The following is a 23,656-nucleotide window of genomic DNA, read 5'->3' as shown; positions in this document are numbered from 1 at the left end:
GAGATGTCGGAAACAAAGCACTCTGGACAGTTATTTTGTGAAGACTGGGGTCCAGTGACTCTCAAGCTGGTCCTAGTGGCATTAAAAGACCAAGAAGGGAAGTAACCTCGGATAAGGACTTGGTACCTGAAGTCCTTATGGAGGGGGATTACCCTTCCAAACACTAATCCATCCCTCTTTCCTCCTCGCTGTCTTCCAGAAGCCAGCATTAGTCTTCAATAAAGGTATATAATATTTATATACATGTAATTGTTAAAAAAATTAATTTTTTTGTGAATATTTTTGTCTGCAACGAATTAATTATATTTCCATTAATTCTTATGGGAAATATTATTTCGGTTTTCGGCCATTTCGGTTTTCGACCGACCTTCTGGAATGGATTATGGCTTATAACCGAGGGTCCACTGTATTTCATTCAATTTTGTATAAAAACAAAGGCTATGAATAATACGGAAATAAAGTATATGTATATTTGATCTTTATTGCCAAGATTTCATTCTGTTCTTACGTAGTTGATTGCACAGACAGTATTGTCTGTGGCTTAGGCTATACCAGGCACTAATATTACCCTTGCCTCTAGGCTGCAGATACTCAATTTATTTTTTACAGGTACCAAGTTTTATCTGCACAAGGATCCAGATTCCAAGATGGTTCTCAAGAGTTAAGCTAGCATGTGGTAGCTGAATAGAGACCTTTGCTTGGGGCAGACTCCAGCATATGCCCCCATGCTTGTGCATGGGGGCTTTGGCTGTGGGAATTGCATGCATCATTATGGGCTACAAACTAATGATATCAAGTTTCACAGCAACAAACCAGTGCACTGAATGAGATATGTCAGGCTAATCTAGTTGAACTCACACTCAGTAAACTGAGTGTTTTGTGACTTCGAAAGTAGTGAGATGCGTTTCGTTCTATGCCATTGAGGGATTTTAAAGGACGAACAGAAATTGTTTAAAATTGCCTAGTTGCTGTATGAGACGCAAGCCACTGAAGATGATAAAACCGACAAAGGTATCAGGTTTTGCAGTCAGATTTCTATAAAGAAGAATCTGAATGTAAAGCCAGTATGGCCATTTATATAAAACAAAGTCACTAAAGTTGGGTCAGTCTATGCATACCCAATATTCTGCTGATGTGACACTTCATCACTCCCCACTTAATAATTGTTGCTTAGATTGCCCAAATTAAATTTATCTACATTTTATGAACTCTTGCTGAGTTTTGGGACCAATTCAAAGTTCAAATTAATGACATAATTGATTGGCTTTATTATGCTAAGTTACAATACATATTTACGATCTCAACTCCAAGACGAGGCCTTAAACATGATCAGGAACTATAAAATTATCAATGCCAACTATATATGCATGCTAAAGATTAAATAAAACAGGCATTTGGGGATATCAAGAAGATAAAATGGGTTATCTTTATCAGTTTAATGGACTAGGAGAAATGTAAGCATGATAAAGCTAACCAAGATCTGCATAACTGGACTAATTATGTATGGCTCTTATTATCTATGATCCAGAGGAAATTAGCTAGCACTATCATGCATGAGCTGTACCTCGAGTATCAAGCCAGTCATCTTAGTGTGAAGGAAATTATTAATGGGTTGGGTGATCTCATTTCTTATTTGGAATTAAGAGAAAGTGAGAAGCCACTTTCTAGAACTAAACTGGCTGTTGTTATCATCCAAAAGACCCTGATACATACTAGATGAAACTGATACTATAACTACCATACCTTCTCATTTGCATCCTAGGAAATATGTCAGCTGGAAACTTCTTTCTGTACAAAAATATTTTGAAAACAAATCTAGACAAAATTCTTTTCTGTCCAGCCAACAACCTCAACAGATTACAGATCATAGTATTAGCAAAGAACTCTTAAAAACTCAACCAAAACGTTTCCTTCCATACCTTTGAGTGGGATGTGTATTGTTGCTGTACATGACACAGCATGTACAGCAACAATTTGCCCTAGATGCTTTGCTTCCCAGAAATACATCCTCTGGGTTCAGTGTCAACTTATCACCCTCAGTGTCAGCAGTGCAAGTGTTTCCTTGAGGTGTTCAAGTAATCACACTATGTTTGAATCCATCTCTCTAGTACCTTTGATTTATTATTATAGTTTTGGTAGGAGGGTCCCTCAGTGCTATGATTATCAGGGTCTTTAGATGGCCTTCTCAGTATTGTAGGCCATTTCCGATCTGATACCAACGAAAATCATCTTCATTTCACTAGTATGTCTTCCGGTGTATGCACAGTCAATCAAACCTATAAAATGCCCCAAGATTGCTATTTTAAACCAAACACAATTATTATTATATCAAAACTAAGCACTAAACCCACCAGGGTCATACAGCGCTGAACCCAGACACAAGGTCCGAAGTTAGCTGTTCCCAACATTCACTGTATGGGGCAAGATTTTCTTTTATACTGTGCGTGTACATTCATGTCTAGGCCAAAATTTGCTACTTGCAGCAAATTTGAGGCTGTGAATTGTGTGAAGATCTGTGGCACCTGCACTGATCCCACTAACAGATCTACATGACCTTCAGTGAATAGGTTAATTGTTAATTCTTGTATATATTGTAGCTGGGGCTACAGATTCTCAGATCATCTTATTTTACAGGTACGTACCAGTCTTAACCAGCATGAGGGTTCATATTCCAGGAAGGTTCTCAAGGGTTAAGCTAGCCTGGGGTAGTCAACTAGGAAGACCTTAGGCAGGCATAGACTCCACATCTCCAGTAAGTCAGCTCTGTTCATGCACGGGGATGCTGGTCCTTCATCCATTATAATCCAAAAGAATTATTACATTCATGGAAAGGGGAGGGAGTTTTAAACCCATAGAGGTCATGCAGTACTTGAGGGGGAATTGGAGGCATTCAGGTTTGATCCAAGGATGGGGAGCACAGGTTCAATTCTTTGAACCATAATCTAAAAAAATGTACATGGAAATTTTTGAGGATAAAATTATTAACTTAAGCTATATGTACATTATTATAATTATTTTTATAATAATTAAAGAGGATAAAAAAGTATACAAGATATGATGTAGGGCATAATAACAGTAGTTTGTTGGATTATGTACTGGTAGATAAAAGACTGATGAGTAGACTTCAGGATGCACATGTTATAGAGGGGCCACATATATATCAGATCACTTTTTAGTTGTAGCTACAGTGAGAGTAAAAGGTAGATGGGATACAAGGAAAATAGAAGCATCAGGTAAGAGAGAGGTGAAGGTTTATAAACTAAAAGAAGAGACAATTAGGTTAAGATATAAACAACTATTGGTGGATAGATGGGCTAGTGAGAGTACAGTGGTCCCTCGTTTTTCATAGTTCTCGGGAATCATAGATTTCGGAAATCATAGGGATATTTTCGTATAAACATGGGCTTGCTAATCATAGGTTGACTCGCGAATAGTAGTTCATCCGGGACACGTATGCACGGTGTGAGCCGGGGCAGCCTCCCTACCCAGCCAGTCTGGAATTGTTTACCAGTGAGCATAGGTCCCCTCACATGCTCCTACGAAATATTTCATAATATTCCACTCATTTTAGTGCTTGCAAGTACTAAATAAGCTACCATGGCTCCAAAGAAAGCTCCTAGTGCCAAGCCTGTGGTAAAGAAGGTGAGAAATACGATTGAATTTAAGAAAAACATCATTGAACAATATGAAAGTGGCACAAGTGGAAAGATTTATGGAGAAACATCACCCTGACAAGGTTGTTGCAAGCCATGTTGGCAACATGTACAGTGACAAAGTCTTGGGCCATTTTAGGGAAGTGTTAAAGAGACGCCAGAAACAGAGCTCTCTCCACAGTTATTTTGCGAGACAGGACTCCAGTGACTCTCAAGGTGGTCCTAGTGGCATTAAGAAATGGAGAAGAGAAGCAACCCCAGAAAAGCAATTGGTACCTGAGGTGTTGCTGGAAGGGGATTCCCCTTCCAAACTGTAAACAATCCAATCTCTCTCCTCCTCCAGTCTCCCATACACTAAGAAGAATCTCCAATAAAGGTAAGTGTTATGCTGTTAATGTTTCATTCATCATTTCCCATTGTATTGTTTATGTACTACATGTATATTTCATGTAAAAAAATTTTTATTTTAATACTTCTGGGTGTCAGGAATGTATTAATTGTATTTACATTATTTCTTATGGGGAAAATTGATTCGAAAATCGTAGATTTCGATAATAGTAGCAACTCCAGGAACGGATTAACTACGAAAAACGAGGGACCACTGTATAGGCAATGGGGTCGAAGATATATGGGGTAGGTTTAAAAATGTAGTGTTAGAGTGTTCAGCAGAAGTTTGTGGTTACAGGAAAGTGGGTGCGGGAGGGAATGGAGCGATTGGTGGAATGATGATGTGAAGAGAGTAGTTAGGGAGAAAAAATTAGCATACGAGAAGTTTTTACAAAGTAGAAGTGATGCAAGGAGGGAAGAGTATATGGAGAAAAAAAAGAGAGGTTAAGAGAGTGGGGAAGCAATGTAAAAAGAGAACAAATGAGAGAGTGGGCGAGATGTTATCAACAAATTTTGTTGAAAATAAGAAAAAGTTTTGGAGTGACATTAGCAAGTTGAGGAAGTCTAGGGAACAAATGGATTTGTCAGTTAAAAATAGGAGAGGAGAGTTATTAAATGGAGAGTTAGAGGTATCGGGAAGATGGAGGGAATATTTTGAGGAATTGTGAAATGTTGATGAAGATAGGGAAGCTGTGAGTTCATGTATAGGGCAAGGAGGAATAACATCTTGTAGGAGTGAGGAAGAGCCAGTTGTGAGTGTGGGGGAAGTTCATGAGGCAGTGGGTAGAATGAAAGGGAGTAAGGCAGCTGGGATTGATGGGATAAAGATAAAAATGTTAAAAGCAGGTGGGGATATAGTTTTGGAGTGGTTGGTGCTATTTAATAAATGTATGGAAGAGGGTAAGGTACCTAGGGATTGGCAGAGAGTGTACATACACCTACCATCCGACTTACGACCGAGTTCGGTTCCGAGAAACAGGTCGTAAGTCGAACTTTACTACTGAATATCAACATCATATTTTTGTAATGACTTTATTTATTGTTTTACTTTGGTATTTCATGTTTTACTTTACTTTTTATGCTGTTAGTACTGTATTTTATACTGTAAGGTTTAGGATAAACACTGTGTACAACACAAATAGTTGTTTATTTCCCAGAAATTTGGCAAAAAAAACACGGTCGTAAGTCGAGTGGTCGTAAGTCGAGCAGGTAGTAAGTTGGATGGTAGGTGTAGTTCCTTTGTATAAAGGAAAAGGGGACAAAAGAGAGTGCAAAAATTATAGGGGGGTTAAGTCTGTTGAGTATACCTGGTAAAGTGTATGGTAGTTATTATTGAAAGAATTAAGAGTAAGATGGAGAGTAGGATAGCAGATGAACAAGGATGCTTTAGGAAAGGTAGGGGGTGTGTAGACCAAGTGTTTACAGTGAAACATATAAGTGAACAGTATTTGATAAGGCTAAAAAGATTTTTGTGGCATTTATGGATTTGGAAAACGTGTATGACAGAGTGGATAGGGGGGCAGTGTGGCAGATGTTGCAGGTGTATGGTATAGGAGGTAGGTTACTGAAAGCAGTGAAGTTTTTTTTACGAGGATAGTGAGGCTCAAGTTAGAGTATGTAGGAGAGAGGGAGATTATTTCCCAGTAAAAGTAGGCCTTAGACAAGGATGTGTGATGTCACTGTGGTTGTTCAATATATATATAGATGGGGTTGTAAGAGAAGTGAATACAGTGAACCCCCGCATAACGATTACCTCCGAATGCGACCAATTATGTAAGAGTATTTATGTAAGTGCGTTGGTACGTGTATGTTTGGGGGTCTGAAATGGACTAATCTACTTCACAATATTCCTTATGGGAATAAATTCGGTCAGTACTGGCACCTGAACATACTTATGGAGTGAAAAAATATCGTTAACCGGGGGTCCACTGTACTAGGGTCTTGGCAAGAGGTGTGGAGTTAAAAAATCAAAGTGGGAGTTGTCAGTTGCTTTTTGCTGATGACACTGTGCTCTTGGGAGATTCTGAAGAGAAGCTGCAGTGGTTAGTGGATGAATTTAGTAGGGTATGTAAAAGAAGAAAAAAGTGAATATAAGAAAGAGAAAGGTTATGAGGATAAAAAGATTAGGTGATGAAAGATTGGATATCAGATTGGAGGGAGAAAGTATGGAGGAGGTGAATGTATTCAGATATTTGGGAGTGGACGTGTCACCGGATGGGTCTATGAAAGATGAGGTGAATCATAGAATTGACGAGGGGAAAAGGGTGAGCGGTGCATTTAGGAGTCTGTGGAGACAAAGAACTTTGTCCCTGGCAGCAAAGAGGGGAATGTATGAGAGTATAGTTTTACCAACGCTCTTATATGGGTGTGAAGCATGGGTGATGAATGTTGCAGCGAGGAGAAGGCTGGAGGCAGTGGAGATGTCATGTCTGAGTTCAATACGTGGTGTAAATATAATGCAGAGAATTCGTAGTTTAGAAGTTAGGAGGAGGTGTGGGATTGCTAAAACTGTTGTACAGAGGGCTGAGGAAGGGTTGTTGAGGTGGTTCGGACATGTAGAAAGAATGGAATGAAACAATGACTTCAAGAGTGTATCAATCTGTAATGGAAGGAAGGCAGGGTAGGGGTTGGCCTAGGAAAGGTTGGAGGGAGGGGGTAAATGTAGACAGCCTGTACTGTCTGCACAGACAGCCTATGCTGTCTGCCAGCTTAGTTCATATTTCGTGGTACTCAGGTGCTGCCCTCTAGGCCTGCAAAGGTCAGTGGGACGCTGGTCCCAACTCACTCGCTCATCGGCCTAGAAGCAGACAACACGTCTACTCCCTCTCTCCCTCGCTGGGCATGGCCCTCCTGGGCCATGGGCACAACACACAAGCCTGTGTACCCACCACGACTTTGCAAATAAAGTAAGAAGCCTCTGAAGACGTATCATTCACTCACCCGCTACCAGCATCACCAAATAATCTCGTTCACATAAAGGAGGTTTTGTGTGCGAGGGGCTTGGACTTCCAGCAAGCATGCGTGAGCGTATTTGATAGGAGTGAATGGAGACAAATGGTTTTTAATACTTGATGTGCTGTTGGAGTGTGAGCAAAGTAACGTTTATGAAGGGATTCAGGGATACCAGCAGGCCGGACTTGAGTCCTGGAGATGAGAAGTACAGTGTCTGCACTCTGAAGGAGGGGTGTTAATGTTGCAGTTTTATAAACTGTAGTGTAAAGCACTCCTCTGGCAAGACAGTGATGGAGTGAATGATGATGAAAGATTTTCTTTTTCGGGGCCACCTTGCCTTGGTGGGAATTGGCCAATGTGTTAATAAAAAGAAAAAATAATAATGTTAATGGGAGGAGTGTTAAACCTGTAGGGGTCATACAGCACCTAGGGTAATGGAAGGCATTCAGACTCAATTCAAAGAAATGGAGCACAACCCCAATTCCTTAGGCTGCAAGAGCGGTAATTTCCTCATAACCAAGAAGCCCTTACAAGTTTCCATACCTTATATGGATAAAGGTTTCCCTGAATAGTCTCTCACCAGTTATAATTGCTGCTTTATTCTTTAATAGGTTTACCATTTTTTTTAAACAGTCATTTCTTTACATGGTAGGGCAACTGAAAAGAAAGTCATCATCACTTATTCAATAACTGTCTTGTCAGTGTACAGACTTTACAAATGATTCTCCTAACAAACATTTCCACCCACCTTTCAATACTTTGGCTAGTCAGTTCTGGTGAATCCTTTATAGTGTGCTCATGCTCATGTCATAATGTAAAAACCATTTGTTCTACCTGTTTTTAGCCTCTAAATCTTAACTTTACCTGCCCTTCCTTCCTGCTATTCCTACCAGGATCGATTGGATTAAAAGTTTAATGCTTAAAGGTCAAATAATGTTTTAATAATAAATAATATAAATTTAAACACTAAATCTGGGTCATAATGCTATGGAGAGGAACATACGAAGGTTTGGAGTGAGTAAGAGGTAGGGGTTGGTGCGACAGTAAAATAAATAAAAGTTGATATGTTGTTAATTTCTGTTTAAAAGTCAGAAAGAGCCTGCATCAAAGGCGAGACTTTCAGCAAGGAGGTCATTTAATGTGTGTTGAGATGGTGTAGACATCAAAGTGAATCCTGCAGGACAGTGACGGACTGACAGTCCTCGCAGAGCATTGCTGGTCATTTCTTCATGGGGCATCCATGAGCAAGTTGTGCGTCTGATATGCAAATGGGAGAGTGTAGTCTCCCAAATAATGATGGCAGTAGGAAGATCGCCCAAACCTTAAATTTTTTTTTACCATGGTTCAACTAGGACCATTGTTGTTGCCAGCAGTTGAGTTAAGAGAGTACTGAAAAATAGTCCAAGAAAAGAAAATCCCTGCAGGAATGTTTGAACAGTTTGCACATTTTGTCAGTGTATGGAAGAAGGAAATGTATCCATATTATTGAGCACACATTTTTACTTAATACATATTAATGAAGAGCATATGTAAGAAAGAATTCTTGGTGAATATAACTTAAATATACCAGGTGAAGTGTTTTATTTCTTTCTAACAAGAATTTTGGGATAAAAAAAGAGTTATTGTAGTTTACTGCGGATCAAGCTGTATTCACAAGACAGGTTGACATGAATCTGTGATACTATATATCAATAATACATACATCAAATAAATTACAACCATACAAGATACTATACAACAGTGTCTCTCAGTATACAAGCTATAAACCATGGCCTGCAATACAAAGAGCTCTAGATAAAACTGTAAAAAAGTTATATTGTAACTACAATGTCTTGTCTGCTTAGCAAACAATTTTGTAAATGACTTGTGCCTTGGTGTTTCATTTGCCAAAGAAAGATATTGGGATATCTACATAAATTTCAGTTGTGAACGCAAAAGTAAGTTCGTACAAAACAGCCAACAGTTCCAATATGGAACTGAAACTTTCTCTTCACAAGTAACTTATTACATTCCTATACATAACAAAATTATTAAAATGATAAAGCTTTGGTACTGATATATATTATATATTATATTATATATTATATTATATATATATATATATATATATATATATATATATATATATATATAAAATATATTTATATATTTTTTTGATTGTATATGAGTCTTTGAGTAGTTTAATATAAAAAATATGTATAACAAATTACTGACAAGATAGAGGAACATTCAACTAAAATTCTTATATGACTAAAATATCATATTTGGAGAGACCCCAGTGTGACGAATATATAAATTATATTCGGGGGAAACCTGAAAAAATTCTAAAATGGCTCTTAAACATCACATAACAGCATCTTCTTAAGAATACTTGCTTGAACTTCACTCTCAAGAGCCATTTTAAAATGTGAATGAATAGAAATGAAATGACTGACTAAAACCTGAAGAGATTCCACAACTTCAGCATCTGGAAGTTAAGCTGCTATGTCCAACATCTGTGACAGCTCCAAAAACTTTACACTAATGTAAAGTCAAGAGAAATGTACTTCCCTTAGAACTCTTGCTAAAAAAATATGTTTATAAAATTGACCATGATGTAAAACGTTGATGAAGGTGCCCTCCCCTACCAAAGTAAGCTATCCTGCATCTCTACAATTAACTTATCACACGACTCGGGCAATGTGCATTTGCCCTTCAGTCTCAACAACAAGCAATGAAATGTTCCTATACCTTTTTTCTCTAAATCTTAAGTAAGACTCTGGTGAAGTACCCTTCCCTTATGTCCATTACAAAAATGCAATGTGAGGTTAGCTACAGTAGCATCAAAACTGGTACGTTCAACAATTTGCATCACACAGAGGAAGTCTTAGTGGAGCTAAGCACAGGGTTATTCATTAAGTACTTTCTATAGCCTGCTTCATACTTCAGGATGAAGCTGCAAGTTCATACATAACTGATTAAGTATATCTAGAAAGTGATTTCTAGAGCATAACAAAATTCAAGGCTTCACAAGTATAGAGAATTAAGCTGGGTATTTATTTTTGTAACTAAAAATAAATTTCATTATTTCCATGACAGCTGTATTACCCATGAAACAATATTTGGTTTAGCGCTCTTCAATATTAAACCCTTTCAGTATCGGTCCCGTAGAACTACAGCTTGAGAGCCAGTGTCGGTCCTGTAGTACTACAGCTTGAGAGCCAGTGTTGATCCCTTAGTACTATGGCTTGAGAGCCAGTGTCGGTCCCTAGTACTATGCCAAAATTCTAGCGCCTTCAAATCTGCTGGAAGAAAGCTGGTAGGCCTACATATGAAAGAATGGGTCTGTGTGGTCAGTGTACGCAATATAAAAAAAAATCCTGCAGCACGCAGTGCACAATGAAAAAAAAAAAACTGACCGTGGTTTTGGTTTAAAACAGCGAATTTGCGGTGTATTTTCGTATGGTATTTATGGTTTTATTCTCATTTTCTTGATCTCATTTGATAGAATGGAAGATATATTATAGAGATGGAGATGATTGTGATTAGTTTTATGATGAAAAGTACCTTGAAATTGAGCTCAAAATAGTGGAAATGTTTGATTTTTGCCGATGTTTAAGAGTAATCAAATGACGTCACTGTCCAATACGTGTTGAATTAGCTAGTCTAATACAGTCATGAATGGGTTGACATTACTTAAGCAATTACTAAAATAATGCAGTAGCCTGCATAACTGTAAATCTATTTTTTGTGAGAATAAAAATTCAAGATGGAAAGCAAGAGTAATATAAGAGGGGCCTAGAGACATGACTAATGAACAAAGAAAATGTTATTTTAGTGCCAAGAATGTCTGCCTGGTTTATTCTGGACCCTGTTTTGAAATTGGCATCTTCTGAAATTTGTGTGACATTGGCCAAATTGCCAATTTTTGACCACTTTACAGGGTAGTTGAAATTAGTAAATGGGCAGTTTCTTGTACTCAATCAATAGAACAAATGGAGTTCAAGCGAAATAACTATGATTTCAGTCAACTGGAACAATGGAATTGGCTAAAAATAGGGCTCAAGGTGGGCGAAATTGCCGATGCGTAAATATTGCCGAGAGTGCTAACTTTGAGAGAGCATAATTTCATAAGTCTTCCATCAAATTTCGTACTTTTGGTGTCATTACCATAGGGAAAAGATTCTCTATCGTTTCACAAGAATTTTTTTTTTTAAGTTTTCGACAGTGAGAGTTTAGGATCAGGGGTCTTGACACTGAAAGGGTTAATATTCTCCAATCCTTATTATGTCCCTTGAGCAATACTGCTAACATATAATTACAGTATGCAACATGGATTCTCTTAGCCATAATTTAGGTATTATATTAATATTGAATGGGCGGCGAGGAAAAAAACAGAAGTTCGACTTTTTCCATGAGATATAGATGGGAAATGCATACCAGCTTTTAGAGCATTATTAATAAACTACATATTTATTATGGCAATTTAATATTGTATTTAATTCTTGTCTATTTAAGATATCACTTTTAAACATTTAAAATGACTTTAGTGTCAATAATTTACCTTTTTGTTTATCACAATTTTAAAAATGTAAAATGTGGATTTTCATTTGCTACCATAATTCTAACAATATCTGCTGTTGGCTAGCTAAGGTGAGATACAAGAGTATTTTCTTTGCTAATATTTGTAAGTACTATAGAGAAAAAGCGGCTTTTTTTTTAGACAAGACAAAATATACATTTAATTTAAATATCACAAACTGACCTTTGAAGTTTTTGTTTGCCTGTAACTCAAATAATGATACACAATAATATATAACATTTTACAAGGAAAATCGTTAAAAACTGTTGTGTTAAACACTCATAAATAATTCTCCACAAGTTTAATATGAAGCAAGTTATGTAAATTAATGGATTTCAGCTGTTTTTTCCCTCTTATTAATGACTGTGAACGGCACATTTAAATTTTAAGTTCCTAGCATGGTAAATCAAAGACATGTTGACAGAAGCACCTTTATTAAAAACTTAATAAAGCTCTTGCTAAGTGATAGATAATTTTTAATAAAAACTTGTTTTGTCTACATGTCCTTGATTTACTATGTGTAGGCTTAGTGCCTATCTTTCACTTTCCTAGTACAGTGGACCCCCGCTTTACGATCACCTCTCAATGCGACCAATTATGTAAGTGTATTTATGTAAGTGCTTTTGTACGTGTATGTTTGGGGGTCTGAAATGGACTAATCTAATTCACAATATTCCTTATGGGAACAAATTCGGTCAGTACTGGCACCTGAACATACTTCTGGAATGAAAAAATATCGTAAACCGGGGGTCCACTGTATAAACACTTTGAGACCTATTGTTTCTCTTCATAAGAACAAAACTTATGTATTATTTGAGAAATAATGTCTCAGCCTTATGAATAAACCATACCTCTGTGCTTTGTCATATTTAAGTAGAATGAAAGACTAGACCTACTGTATATAAGCAGTTATTTTCATTTACTGTATTTTCAAAGCTTAAAAAAAATATAATGTGGCAAAGATTAAAGGAGGATGCTTGGTTATACCTTCTGATTTTTTCTGCAAAATTTATTAAAAGTAATGGCTAATACTGAAATAATAGCTTACAGTTTTGCCTTGAAAACATGACACTTACAGCTCCATGCTGAGTCTGTTCTTGTGCTGTTATCACTTAATGAAGAAATGTAGGTTGCAAGATTGATGAATGTGCACAATTTCTCAATTGTTTGTCTATTACAATGTAAATCACAACTCTGCTATTCTCAGCATTTTTTTAAGTTCATGAGGATGTATATTAACATGACTATTACTGAATACTGCTAATATGAGGAACATACCATACTGATTTTTTTTAAATTTTGGATTGTGCACTCTTATAACTGGATGTTCAGCATCTGCAAAACCTGAGAAAATGTGATGTGATGTGATGGCTTATCTGATGATACGGCAGATCCCAAAAGCACAAATTCTTTTTCACTGCTCTGAGGCTATAATTCTAACAAATTTCTCACTGGATATTAGCCCATACTAATACTAAGCAGTGACAAAGAATAACTGCTCTGAGAAATGAGGAATCCCTTATTGTGATGATTACATCCCTTGAAGGCATGACTAATGTTCTCAAAGTGGAGGACGTGCCACAGACCAGACGATGAGGTGTGAGCGATCACCACGGCTAAGCGACTCTGCAGATGGCTCAGGGGTTCCATCCTCCTCCCCTTCACCTGAAATTTAATAATGAATTTAAGTATTTTTAATTATTTTTTTGTAATACAGTATTTAAAAAATAAATGTAAACATTAATTATTATTGTCAGAGTTTGACTGCAGTTATTCAGTTATTGATTAATAATATATGTCAACTTACATCATTAAATCTTGAAATTATAACTAGTCAGTTTTTTAAATAAACCCACTATGCCATAAACAGTATTATATTTCCATTATTTTGCTATAAATTAATACCAAAATAATGTCTGATACATACTTAAAAAGCAAAATGTTATAAAAAAATATTTGTAATTCAGTTATTCCAAGAGGTACAAAATTAGTAAAAATTAAATAAAGCCTATATACATGTATGCCTGCTATTTTAACAGAATATATAAGTAACAGCTAACAGTTCTGTATATTCGACTACTTTTCAAGTCAAAGTAGCATGAGCACTGTAGCATACATGCATAACTATTAAATTAAATCTGAGTTCTTCACTAAAGCAAACAGTACTCTGGAGGTACAGAAAGTGTTGCTCACAAAAATGTTAAAAGAAACACCATATTAAGACAAGGCAGCATCTTGTCTAGGAGAAAGCAAGAAGGCAGCCTGTCTCTCCTCTCTTGTTAAATATCTTGCTTAATAATCTTTATTCATTCCAGTCTTACTGGGATGAATTCCAACCACAGTGTGAATAGCCAAGGATTCCAGTGACGAAGTTATTTAATGCTCCAATTTGATGCTATATCTCATGTAGTTTGGCCAGTGCACGCTCAGTAAAAGAAGGCAGCCTAACCACTCAAGGGTTACAAGACGGAGTTAAATCTAAAGTAACCTAACCAACTTGTGTGCTAGTGGATATACAACAATACATGGCCTATTCTGTATCTAAACTTGCACTCTTTCATACTTAACAACTATGAGAGCTTAGCATGATAATTATTATCAATGGGACAATTCCCTATTTGAATATAGTAATAGTGCATTGATGTCTGTTTTTCATCCCAAACTCTGCCCCCTAACCTATCAATCCACATCTGTGGAGATAAACTTCTTACTTCTCAACAGAATCAGTAAAATGAAAGTGCTGTGCAACTTATAAAATCATGCAGAAGCCTGAGAATTTTTTTTTGGCAAACCACAATAGAACCAAAAGGTAGTGAGGAACAAGGAATGATAGGTCACCATATGGGAGTTTTAGAACTTGTTTTGGAGAGAATGAAGCCATATGATGTAGTCCAACTGAAAGAAAAGTCAATAGCACACTTCAAGGAGATGGCTACCAGCTAAATGTCTATGAGAGAACAAGTAATGGTGAAATTGATAAATTAGACACATGTGCAACTCTTGGGTATCTTTATTGAGGAAATGTTTCGCCACACAGTGGCTTCATCAGTCCATACAAAGGAGAATCTTGAAGAACAGGAGGAGAATGAGGTAATCAGTCCCTCAACCTTGAGTCGATGTGGTCAGTCCATCAATCTTGAATAGATTGATGGACTGACCACATCGACTCAAGGTTGAGGGACTGATTACCTCATTCTCCTCCTGTTCTTCAAGATTCTCCTTTGTATGGACTGATGAAGCCACTGTGTGGTGAAACGTTTCCTCAATAAAGATACCCAAGAGTTGCACATGTGTCTAATTTATCAACATGTCGGTTCTCTGAACCATTCATCTACAAATGGTGAAATTGTTCACATGGAGGGAAAACCAAATTCCATGAGGATGAGTTGAGAGGAGTCTGTTTACAGCAATTAGGGAAAAGGAGGTACTCAGTACACATCCTTATGGTTCTTTCTCTTAAAAAGAATTGGGAAAAGGCTATCATCATCCTGAGCACAAAAACAATAAGCTTGGGAAAAGATACCTCTAGATGGTGTCATAAGCCTTCTGTGTGTTGAAAAAGATGGCCTCAGAACTCAGCACAGGTAATAATAATGCTGTATATATACAGTAAACTCTCATAATGTGACCCTCCACAGCATGATTTTGGCTAAGCATTACTGAAAAATAGCACCTTTTTTAAATAATGTGATAACTCTTTATATTATGCTTCATAAATCTAAAATAGTAGGTAGTAGGTTGGTAGACAGCAACCACCCAGGGAGGTACTACCGTCCTGCCAAGTGAGTGTAAAATGAAAGCCTGTGATTGTTTTACATGATGGTAGTATTGCTGGTGTCCATTTTTCTGTCTCATAAACATGAAAGGTTTCAGGTACGTCTTGCTACTTCTACTTACACTTAGGTCACACTACACATACATGTACAAGCATATATATATATACACACCCCTCAGGGTTTTCTTCTATTTTCTTACTAGTTCTTGTTCTTGTTTATCTCCTGTTATCTCCATGGGGAAGTGGAACAGAATTCTTCCTCCATAAGCTATGCGTGTTGTAAGAGGCGACTAAAATGCCAGGAGCAAGAGGCTAGTAACCCCTTCTCCTGTATAAATTACTAAATTTAAAAAGAGAAACTTTCGTTTTTCTTTTTGGGCTTTTGTGGCCTGGTGGTTAATGCTCTCGCTTCACACGGTGAGGGCCTGGGTTCGATTCCCAGCCAGAGTAGAAACATTGGACGTGTTTCTTTCCACCTGTTGTCTATGTTCCCCATCAGTAAAATGGGTACTTGGGTGTTAGTCGACTGGTGTGGGTCGCATCCTGGGACACTGACCTAAGGAGGCCTGGTCACAGACCAGGCCGCGGGGGCGTTGACCCCCGGAACTCTCTCCAGGTAAACCCTGCCTTGGTGGGATACGGCCGGTTTGTTGAAAAAAAAAAAATCTAAAATAATGAAGCAGCATGGGATATTCAGATACTATCATCTGTAGATTTTCACAGGCTGTGAGCAGTGCCTCCACCAGCTCCAACTGCAGTATTATTATACTCATGGGAAGAACTAGACCCATAGGGCTCCTGGAGAATTGAGAGGTAATAAGATTTGAGTCAAGGGATGGGAAGATTGGTTCACCTCTTTGGATCAAGAACCCTCACCTGCATGTAGGTACCTCCCTTGAGGGGTATCACCAGTCCCAAGCCTCCCACCACGAGTCTTGGGAAATATGTAAGTACACTATAATTACATATTTCAACACCTTTACCATTCATGTAACTATTGTAGCTGTATTTCTATAACTACTGAACATCTTGGTGATTTATAATAGTGTGATACAGTTACTAAATGAAAAAGTTGTGCAGTGGAGGTATGATCTTGTCCAATGTGCAGCCATGACAAATTTATACAACAAGACAGGCAGAAAGCGGCAACTTCACTCTGGCTGTACCCTTCTCCAGAACATCACTTCATCTGAAATCACTTATCCCCAGGATGACTCGAGTCTGGAACACATTCATACAGCGTTATGTTAACGAGATAAAGTCAGCTGATCAAATAAAAATGCTGGCCCACAGATGGCTCCAACTTCATCCTGTTCCCTACTTGTATGTCTCATAACAATAAAAATGCTTTCAAATGAGCTGATGTAGGTAACAGCTCTTAGCTTGTCAATAGAGTTAGGAATCCTTAACCTGTAAATAGCTTGTCAATAAAGCTAGGGATCCTTAACCTAACCTTGTCAAACCCTGTGTAAAAAAAGAGAGAGAGAGAGACAGAGAGAAATAGATGGAGATAGAGAGAGACAGAGATAGAGACAGATAAGGATAGAGAGATATAGACAGGATGGGAGCATTTAAGACCAAGTATGATAGGACCCCACTAGGTTAAAAGAGAGTGAATTTGGAGTGGCAAGTTAAGAGGTAGGGCCAGGATCTGAGAATCAACCCCTTCAATCACAAATAGATGAAAGCAAACAAGCAAAATAGATGGGCATGCATACACATACACACAAAAAAAATGTTCACATTTATGCAAACTCAATCAGTGTGTAGAAAAAATTCTATTTGGATATCTTCAACTGTTCTTTAATCCACTTCTACATATAATTTCCTACACCACATGGGTCTTGTGGATACAGTATCAGATCTATTATATGTCACCTCTATCCATGAAGGAAGAATCTAGTCATACACATGAACTGGCATCCTTAAATTTTAAGTCCACAAACTCCAATGGAAATAAACTATTAGATAAGCATGAAAATGCAAGAACAGTAAATACTTTTGAGCCCACTCATGTATGTGGTAGTCTAATATAATAATCATGGGTCATACAGCCCCTGGGGAATAGGGAAGGGTAATTAGGTTTGATCCAAAGGTAGTTCAGCTTTAATTTCTTGGTTTAAGAGCCTTTCTACATCCAGGTACCCTCCTTGAAAGAAATGTGCATAAATATATATATATATATATATATATATATATATATATATATATATATATATATATATATATATATATATATATATATATATATATATATATATATATATGCAAAACAACCACTCTGAAAGAATAGAGAAATTCCAAGCGCTTTCGTGACTACTCACATTATCAAGGAACTATGAAAGTAAAGCATCCAAGGAAGCTATATAAGGGGTCTGGTCGGCACCTCACTATCAGATCCCACAACGGTTTAAACACGTGACGCGCGGCGAGCCAACTTGGAAAGGTCCTTGGCACAACTCACCCCACAAACTATTCTACCCAAGAAATAAGAAATTTTAAAGATTATTTGTCCAGTGTATTATTAAATTCTTCCCAAATTCTATTAATTATAAATGGATCTAATTTATATAAACCAAAGGAAATATTCATATTATTGTCAAAACTGCTTTTTATGAAACAAGATTCAATTATATTCCTGTCGACCATGGACTTGCTTGATACTACTTTCTCAACTTTTTGAAAATCAATTGGATGGTTAAAATCTCTTACATGAATAAATAGAGCATTGGAATCTTGTCCAGTTCTAATGCTATATTTATGTTGTTTTAATCTTAGTTCGAGATTTTTACCAGTTTGACCGTAATAAACTTTATCGCAAATTTTACAAGGAATCTTATAGACACATCCATCAGCATTTTGGGGGGAATTCTTTATCAAAAGTTTTTTTACTGTATCGAGATTTTTGAATACAACTTTAATATTAAAAGTCTTAAGAAGAGAAGGCATATCAACCAAGTTTTCATGGTAAGGGAGAACCAACATATTTTTATTTGAATAAGGCTGGTTGTCCCTTTTTGGATTGTAAAAAGTATTTCTGGCAACTTTAAAAGATTTATCAATTACATTTCTTGGGTATTTTAAATCATTACCTATTTCATAAATTTTGGATATTTCCTCATCTATGAACTCAGGACTACAAATTCGTAAAGCTCTCAGAAACATTGATGAGAAAACAGACAGTTTGACTCTATCTTGATGCGAGGAATAATAGTGGACATAGGAACAGTTATTAGTAGGTTTTCTGTAAATTTTAAATTTGAATTTATTATTACCCTTATTAATTAAAACATCTAGAAAAGGCAATGAGTTATTTTCTTCAAACTCAACAGTAAAGTTTATTGAATGGGCTAAGCTATTTAATTTTCCAAGGAAATGGTGTATATCTATATTTTTGGGCATAAGACACAAAATATCATCAACATATCTGAACCATTTATCAAGCAAGTCCATGGTCGACAGGAATATAATTGAATCTTGTTTCATAAAAAGCAGTTTTGACAATAATATGAATATTTCCTTTGGTTTATATAAATTAGATCCATTTATAATTAATAGAATTTGGGAAGAATTTAATAATACACTGGACAAATAATCTTTAAAATTTCTTATTTCTTGGGTAGAATAGTTTGTGGGGTGAGTTGTGCCAAGGACCTTTCCAAGTTGGCTCGCCGCGCGTCACGTGTTTAAACCGTTGTGGGATCTGATAGTGAGGTGCCGACCAGACCCCTTATATAGCTTCCTTGGATGCTTTACTTTCATAGTTCCTTGATAATGTGAGTAGTCACGAAAGCGCTTGGAATTTCTCTATTCTTTCAGAGTGGTTGTTTTGCATATTCTGAAATCACCTGTTTACTGTGATCTTATTGCATATATATATATATATTATATATATATATATATATATATATATATATATATATATATATATATATATACAGTGGACCCCCGCATAACGATGGCATCGCATAGCGATTTTTCCGCATAACGATTACTTTTATCGCAAAATTTTTGCCCCGCATACCGATTAAAAACCCGCATACCGATTTTCGTCCGAGACGCGTCCAATGTGCCCTCAGCCAGCCTCACATGTGCCGCTCCGTCCCATTGTTTACCAGCCAGCCTCCGCGGTAACATCCAAGCATACACTCGGAATATTTCGTATTATTACAGTATTTTCGGTGCTGTTTCTGGAAAATAAGTGACCATGGGCCCCAAGAAAGCTTCTAGTGCCAACCCTACACCTCAAAGGGTAAGAATTACTATAGAGATGAAGAAAGAGATAATTGATAAGTATGAAAGTGGAGTGCGTATAGCCGACCTAGTCAAGCTGTACAAGAAACCCCAATCAACCATCGCTACTATTGTGGGCACCAGAAAGACAATCAAGGAAGCTGTTCTTGCCAAAGGTTCAACTGTGTTTTCGAAACAAAGATCGCAATTGATGGAAGATGTTGAGAGACTCTTATTGGTGTGGATAAATGAAAAACAGATAGCAGGAGATAGCGTCTCTCAAGCGATCATATGTGAAAAGGCTAGGAAGTTGCATGACGATTTAATTAAAAAAATGCCTGCAACTAGTGATGATGTGAGTGAATTTAAGGCCAGCAAAGGTTGGTTTGAGAGATTTAAGAAGCGTAGTGGCATCCATAGTGTGATAAGGCATGGTGAGGCTGCCAGTTCGGACCACAAAGCGGCTGAAAAATATGTGCAGGAATTCAAGGAGTACATAGAAACTGAAGGACTGAAACCTGAACAAGTGTTTAATTGTGATGAAACAGGCCTGTTCTGGAAGAAAATGCCAAGCAGGACCTACATTACTAAGGAGGAAAAGGCACTCCCAGGACATAAGCCTATGAAAGACAGGCTTACTTTGTTGATGTGTGCCAATGCTACTGGTGATTGCAAAGTGAAGCCTTTATTAGTGTATCACTCTGAAACTCCCAGAGCGTTCAGGCAAAAGAATGTCCTCAAGGATAATTTGTGTGTGCTGTGGAGGGCAAACAGTAAGGCATGGGTCACTAGGGAATTTTTCTATAACTGGTTACACCATGCATTTGCCCCCAATGTGAAAAATTACCTAACTGAAAAGAAATTAGAACTTAAGTGCCTCCTGGTGTTAGACAATGCCCCTGGTCATCCTACAGACGTGTCAGAGCGACTTTATGGGGACATGAGCTTCATTAAGGTGAAGTTTTTGCCTCCTAATACCACTCCTCTCCTGCAGCCCATGGACCAGCAGGTTATTTCCAACTTCAAGAAACTGTACACAAAAGCTCTGTTTGAAAGGTGCTTTGTAATGACCTCAGAAACTCAACTGACTCTAAGAGAGTTTTGGAGAGATCACTTTAATATCCTCAATTGTGTAAACCTTATAGGTAAGGCTTGGGAGGAAGTGACAAAGAGGACCTTGAACTCTGCTTGGAAGAAACTGTGGCCAGAATGTGTAGACAAAAGGGATTTTGAAGGGTTTGAGGCTAACCCTGAGAATCCTGTGCCAGTTGAGGAATCCATTGTGGCATTGGGAAAGTCCTTGGGGTTGGAGGTTAGTGGGGAGGATGTGGAAGAGTTGGTGGAGGAGGACAATGAAGAACTAACCACTGATGAGCTGCTAGATCAACTTCAACAGCAAGAGGCCACACCTGAGGAAATTGCTTCGGAGGAGGGGAGAGAGAAATTGAAGAAGTTGCCTACTTCAAAGATTAAGGAAATCTGTGCAAAGTGGCTTGAAGTGCAAACCTTCATGGATGAAAATCACCCTCACACAGCTATTGCAAGCCGTGCTGGTGATTATTACACTGACAATGTTGTGAAACACTTTAGGCAAGTCATAAAGGAACGAGAGGTACAGGCCACTATGGACAGATATCTTGTGCGAAAGAAGTCCAGTGACTCTGAAGCTGGCCCTAGTGGCATTAAAAGAAGAAGGGAAGTAACCCCAGAAAAGGACTTACTACCTCAAGTCCTAATGGAAGGGGATTCCCCTTCTAAACAGTAAGAAGATAATGCTCTCCCCTCCTCCCATCCCATCAATCATCACCAGATCTTCAATAAAAGTAAGTGTCATTTAATTGTGCATGCCTTTTTCAGTTTGTGTGTATTAAAATTAACATTTCATGTGGTAAAAAAAATTTTTTTTCATACTTTTGGGCGTCTTGCACGGATTAATTTTATTTCCATTATTTCTTATGGGGAAAATTGATTCGCATAACGATTATTTCGCATAACGATGAGCCCTCTTGCACGGATTAAAATCGTTAACCGGGGGTCCACTGTATATATATACACCCTGCCTCGGTGGGAGACGACCGACTTGTTGAAAAAATAATATATATATATATATATATATATATATATATATATATATATATATATATATATATATATATATATATATATATATATATATATGTATATATATATATATATATATACACTGTGCAATGCACAACCTAGAGAGAGAGTTGATGATTTATCATCAGATACTGTCCTAGACCTATTACTGTAATGCTGTACCATCAATTCTGAATACACCTCCAGCAATCACAGCATAGAATGCAAGAATGGTGAGAATGGTCCACATTAGATCTATCTATATAGTGGAACCTTGGTTTTCGTGATTAATCTGTTCTAAAAAAATGTGACGAAAACCGAATCGTATGAAAACTGAAGCAATATTTCCTATAAGAAATAATATAAATCCAATTAATCCGTTCCACACACCCAAAAATATTAAAAAAAAATACATTTTATATAGAATAACTATAGTTTTTCATACAGAAAACAATGAGAAAAATATAAATAACTAAATAAAAAATTGGAAGGGGTGCCCCAGTGTCCAAGAAATTTTGAAAAAAAAAAAAAAAAAAAAATCTTACAGAATTAAAGGGTATATTTCCGTGAAGGTAATAAAACAAAAAAAAATTTTTGATCAATACTTACCGAGATACAGTGTCGAGAAGTTGACCCAAAATAACCGGGTGGCGGCAACATCGACGATTTCCACATACGCGCATTACTTTACTTTACGTTTTTTATATTTTTTTCTTTTCTTTTCTAATTTTCTTTTCCTACTACATTTGGAGCCTGAGAGACCAATACTGTATATAATGCATATATATAAACTCACTGCATTGAACACAATAACTGCACTAAAGTTATAATATTGTTTACCACTTTTATTTATTACAATAAACATGCACAAATCTTGTATAATACTAATGTTCTATCATATATTTACATATGTACAATCACTGGACATGTTTTTAGAACTGCTGCAGCTTGTGGAACTCCTTGACACAAGGCACCATGCACAGAGGTACCTTACATTCCTCACACATAAACCGAGTGTCTTTGCGTCTTTGTTGCCATCGTTTTGTTTGTGCACAAACAACACATCTCTTCTGAGCAAATTTCTTCTTAGTTGCAGGAAGCTGTATTATGAAGTGATCACCTTCCCTCCTCAAACGCTTGGGTATATCCTGAGGAGTTTGAGGACGGTTTTGTATAGCAGGTGTTGTTACCTGGTATTTCATTATGAGTTGTCTGACAACAGACAAACAAAATTCACCATACGGTGGTCTGTTGCCAGTCTTCACTTGGCACATATTATATGCATTGAGCATTGAAATGTCCATGAGATGGAAGAAAAGTTTCATATACCACTTGTAACTCTTACGAACACAATCAACAAAGCCAATCTGCATATCACATTTGTCAACCAAGCGCATGTTTTGTGTATAATCAATCACTGTCACTGGTTTTCGAATATGTTCATTAGTCATTCTATCAACTTTGCCACTGTCTTGCATTTCGTTACGGTGAATGGTTGTCAACAATGTGACATATCGTTTGTCATGCCACCGTAATGCCATGATGTCACTGGCAGTAAACACCTGCACCTCATCACCGCGAGCACCTGCGTTGAACTTGGGCATATGTTTACGATTAGAACGCACTGTGCCACACACATCTGTCTTGTTTACTCGCAAAAAATCACTGAGTAAAGGGCTTGTGTACCAGTTATCGGTATATAATGTATGCCCCTTACCAAGATAAGGTACCATCATGCTTCTCACTACGTCACCTGAGATACCCAATAACATTCTGGTATCTTTCAATGTTTTACTTCCCATGTATACAACAATATCCAATACCAGGCCACTGTCACAGTCACAGAGTACAAACAGTTTTATACCAAAGCGTTTCCTCTTGCTCGGTATATACTGTTTGAATGACAGTATACCTTTGAACAAAATCAAAGATTCATCAAGTACAAGATTCTTGAATGGATAAAAGTACATGTTGAACTTTTGTTTGAGGTACATA

The 23,656-nt window shown here is 37.2% G+C and overlaps 1 protein-coding gene and 1 long non-coding RNA gene across 25 annotated transcripts in view; one reads left to right on the top strand and one right to left on the bottom strand.

Annotated features, from left to right (window-relative positions):
* The window catches only part of LOC138852640 (uncharacterized), a 47,726-nt gene extending 35,456 nt beyond the window's left edge, over positions 1-12,270 (top strand). The window contains exon 3 of the long non-coding RNA XR_011391962.1: positions 610-12,270. This is a non-coding gene — a long non-coding RNA (uncharacterized lncRNA). The remainder of the gene's footprint in view (positions 1-609) is intronic.
* The window catches only part of syd (JNK-interacting protein syd), a 517,229-nt gene continuing 502,184 nt past the window's right edge, over positions 8,612-23,656 (bottom strand). For all 24 annotated transcript variants that reach the window (XM_070084613.1, XM_070084636.1, XM_070084625.1 and 21 more), the window contains one exon: positions 8,612-13,218. Coding sequence is in view for 2 of the 24 variants with exons in the window: in XM_070084629.1 (XP_069940730.1) it covers positions 13,115-13,218 (104 nt within the window). In the remaining 22 variants the exon portion in view is untranslated. The remainder of the gene's footprint in view (positions 13,219-23,656) is intronic.

The sequence above is a fragment of the Cherax quadricarinatus genome, chromosome 13, assembly GCF_038502225.1.
Source record: "Cherax quadricarinatus isolate ZL_2023a chromosome 13, ASM3850222v1, whole genome shotgun sequence".
NCBI classification, from domain to species: domain Eukaryota; kingdom Metazoa; phylum Arthropoda; class Malacostraca; order Decapoda; family Parastacidae; genus Cherax; species Cherax quadricarinatus.
The sequence above is the reverse complement of the archived record's forward strand: the minus strand, read 5'-3'. Positions and strand labels throughout refer to the sequence as shown.